Below are 3,602 nucleotides of genomic sequence, written 5' to 3'. Positions count from 1 at the left end.
GGCATGAGGCTGTGTCTGCAAAAATGACTCTAGCAGGGAGTATAGCCACTCGCCCACAGTCAGTGAGGAGAGCCAAACCCATTCTACGGCAGGAACCACCAGTCCCCCACCCCCACCCCACCCCACCCCACCCCCACCACACACCTTTGACCCTACGGCGCACTCAAGATACTTTCATGCGGACCAACACGGAACAGAAATTTTATTGGAAACAGCTCCCCGCCCAGCTGATTGGCAGCTGTATTTGGGTTTATAAAGTTGCTGCTGGTCCTTGTCAAACCCGAAGTGCCAAGAGGGCAGAAGTCACAGCGGCCAGTCTTGCCCCACCCTTGGCTCAGCTGGTACCTAGCACCCTCATCCCCCTCCGTGACGCTGGTCAGGAGGTCAGGGGGATTCTCATGCACTAGGCCTGGTTTCCCAAACACCCTTTGTCCACCCATGACATCCACAGGGAAGATATTCTTCGCTCCATCACAAGGCCGCCTGGTGGCTGGGTGCTTCAGCAGCACCTGACCGATGTCCTCAGCAGGCATTGCAACATCCCCCCAAGATGGGAAAACAGTTTCATGAGCTCAGATCACAGGACAAAGAGTTACTAGACAGCCTGCTGGAATGTGCTGCGCTCGCGGTCAGGGTGGTGTTCCGAGGAGAAAGTCTGGCCCATGAGGGCTAACTCAGATGCAAGCTGCCCTTCTTTGTTCTAATGGAGTTAGGCTACAGGTGTGACCGTGATAATCACCCAGATCACAAGTCAAAGACGGATGTGTTCAAGAGAAATGCTGGCGTTCTTTCTCATGGAAGTATAAAGGCAGCCCACAGCCATACTGTACACACACACACACACACACACACACGCACACGCACACGCACACGCACACACGCATGCACGAACGCGTGCGCGCGCACACACAGCACAGCACATTAGCACGATGGTTATTCTCTCCTTTGAGAGAGAGATATTATTACTCTCTGGTTATTTTCAGAGGTTTAACAGACAGTGTGAGATGCGTGAAAGGCAGCATGACGATGTGTCAAGAACTCCTTGCGAACCAGGCCGCAGTTAGCAAGGATCTTGAGGAACTCGTGGCGAAAATTTTGGCCAACGAAGGCATAGATGACGGGGTTGAGGCAACTGTGAGAAAGGGCCAGGATCTCGGTGACATACAGGGCCTGGTCAATGTCGTTGCGGCGCTTGCAGGTGTCCTCAATCCAGCCGGTTCCTAAGAGAGTGTCCGAGAGCAGGACCAGGTTGTAGGGCAGCCAGCAGAGCAGGAAGACAAGCACAACAACGAAGATGACCCACATCGCCCGATGCTTCCGCCCCGTGCGGGCCTTAAAGAGCATGCGCAGCGTGAACCCGTAGCAGCACACCATGACCAGCAGTGGCAGGAGGAAGCCGAACGTGTGGGACAGGCCACGCAACATGATCCGAAAATTTGTAGTGGCCTCACCCAGGACCTCGTAGCAGATTGTGGCAGAACTGTAGGGTGTGTATGCCTGGCGGAAAATGGCAAAGGGCAGGGACAGAATCAAAGACAGACCCCAGATGCCCAGGCATAGGAACTTAACCAAGTGGCGCCTTCGGGTCAGTGTGCGTGTCGCATGGACGATGGCCAGGTAGCGGTCCACACTGATGCAGGCCAGTAGCAGGATGCCACTGAAGAAATTGACTTCCTTCACGAGTGAGACCATCTTGCACAGAGGAGTGCCAAAAATCCAGCCTTTCCATTTGGAGACAGCCCAGAAGGGCAGGGTCAACGAGAAGAGAAGGTCGGCCACGGCGAGGTTCAGCACGTAGACGTCAGTAACAGAGCAGCTCCTTCGCCTGTACCAGATGACTAGCATCACCAGCAAGTTTCCCAGCAAGCTCAACAGGGACACCAGCGCATAAAAGACAACTAGAGCCTGCCTGTTGGTTATTGGAACCCTCTTACAAGGGCTGAAATAATCTCCAGTGGGTGGCGTCCCGCTGATATTTCCAAATTTTTTCTCGAAGTCATCCCACGTCATATTGTCAGGAGTAGTCCAGAAGAAATATTCAGCTTTGGCCATGGTTTGATCTAGGTGAAAGGTTAGGAGAGGAATATGATTTAGTAACCAAATTCAAGTGTTGTGAATGTTATGGGATAGTACTACCGGCTTCTCTGTTGCTTTGACAACCAGAGTTCACCCCCTTGGTCTTCAACTTGAACTTCTGTGGAAGTTGGATTCTTAATACTGTCAAAGTTCTTGGAGAATCAATCTGAGTATGGGATAAAATAAAACTCATGGAAGATGCTTTTGCCTTCAGTTGGCTTTACAATTCTCAACCCTAACTCCAGCTACTTTGTCTCCTTTTAATTATCTGTGTCCTCGGCCATGCCCCTGAATTCAGATGCAGCCTCCGGGTTGCTCTTATATATGCAGGAAAGAGCCAGCACGCAGCCAAACAGAAGGAGGTAAGGTGTATCTGGTTGCCCCTCCCTACATCGTTCCGTATATGTACCCCTCGTTACTGTTTGCCCTTTTGAAAAAGGACTTTATTTTTCATTGCATTTATTTATGTGTGTGTGTGTGCATGCATGCTTGTCTGTATGTCTGTACGGCGAGGCCAGAAGAAGGCATCAGATCCCTTGGAACTGGAACTACAGGGAGTTGTGACCTGCCCGAAGTGTGTGCTGAGAACCAAACCCTCAAGAGCAATCCACGCTCTTAGCTACTGAACCATCTCTCCAGCCCCCTGTCTGCCTTTCTTGAAATCTACCTGGAAAGAGAAGTGAGAGGGACAGGTTACATTAACTGTGTGCCTTGACTTATGATGAGTTCATGTCCAGTTTTCATAGTTGTAAACATCACGTCAAAAAACACACGTAGGGGGCGCCAATGAGGTGATTCGGTGGACAAAAGTGCCTGCTGCCAAGTCTAACAGCTTGAATTGGAGCCCCAGAAACCACAAGGTGAAAGGAAAGAGCCACCTCCTGCAGGTTATCCTCTGGCCTCCACACCCAAGCATGCACGCACGCACACACGCACGCACACACGCACGCACACACGCACGCACGCACACACGCACGCACGCACTCACGCTAAATGTGGAAAAGAAAACTTTTAAATACACATAAGGGTTGGTGAGATAGCTCAACAGATAAAACAGCTGGTCGTGCAAGCCTGACAACTTGAGTTTGCTCCCAGAGCCTTTGATGGGCAGAGGGAACCAACTCCCTAAAATCATCCCCCGATGAATATATATAGTACACAAATAAGCCTCTACCAAACTGAGGGTTCTCCAATCTGGAAGCATTTAGAAGTTAACCAGGTTAGAAATGAGCAGACTGAAAAAAATAAAAAATAAAAATTAAAAAAATTTAAAAAAAGAAAAAGAAAAAGAAAAGAAATGAGCGGACTGTTATTGAATGTCCACTCTCTCCAGGTGACCTTGACTAGGGTCTTTAATCCCTACAGGTTTTCCTTTAGCATCTACAAATTTAGGGAACACAAAGAAGCTCTCATTGGTTCCCAGGCCACGGATTCTACAGCAGGTGCATTCCCAACCCCCACACCTAGGGGTGCTCTCTCCCTGCCAGGGTTTGCATCTTCCCAGAAGACGAAAGCTTGTCGGGGAG

The 3,602-nt window shown here is 50.2% G+C and overlaps 1 protein-coding gene across 1 annotated transcript; it reads right to left on the bottom strand.

Annotated features, from left to right (window-relative positions):
* Window positions 1–220: 220 nt before the first annotated feature.
* On the bottom strand, window positions 221–2,056 carry LOC114709325 (C-X-C chemokine receptor type 1-like). Its single transcript, XM_028893103.2, has one exon. The coding sequence runs from the start codon at window positions 2,050–2,052 to the stop codon at window positions 988–990; it is 1,065 nt and encodes a 354-aa protein (XP_028748936.1). The 5' UTR covers window positions 2,053–2,056; the 3' UTR covers window positions 221–987.
* Window positions 2,057–3,602: the final 1,546 nt, after the last annotated feature.

Source organism: Peromyscus leucopus, chromosome 13 (genome assembly GCF_004664715.2).
Source record: "Peromyscus leucopus breed LL Stock chromosome 13, UCI_PerLeu_2.1, whole genome shotgun sequence".
NCBI classification, from domain to species: domain Eukaryota; kingdom Metazoa; phylum Chordata; class Mammalia; order Rodentia; family Cricetidae; genus Peromyscus; species Peromyscus leucopus.
Note: the sequence above shows the minus strand (reverse complement) of the source record. Positions and strands in the feature narration are given on the sequence as shown.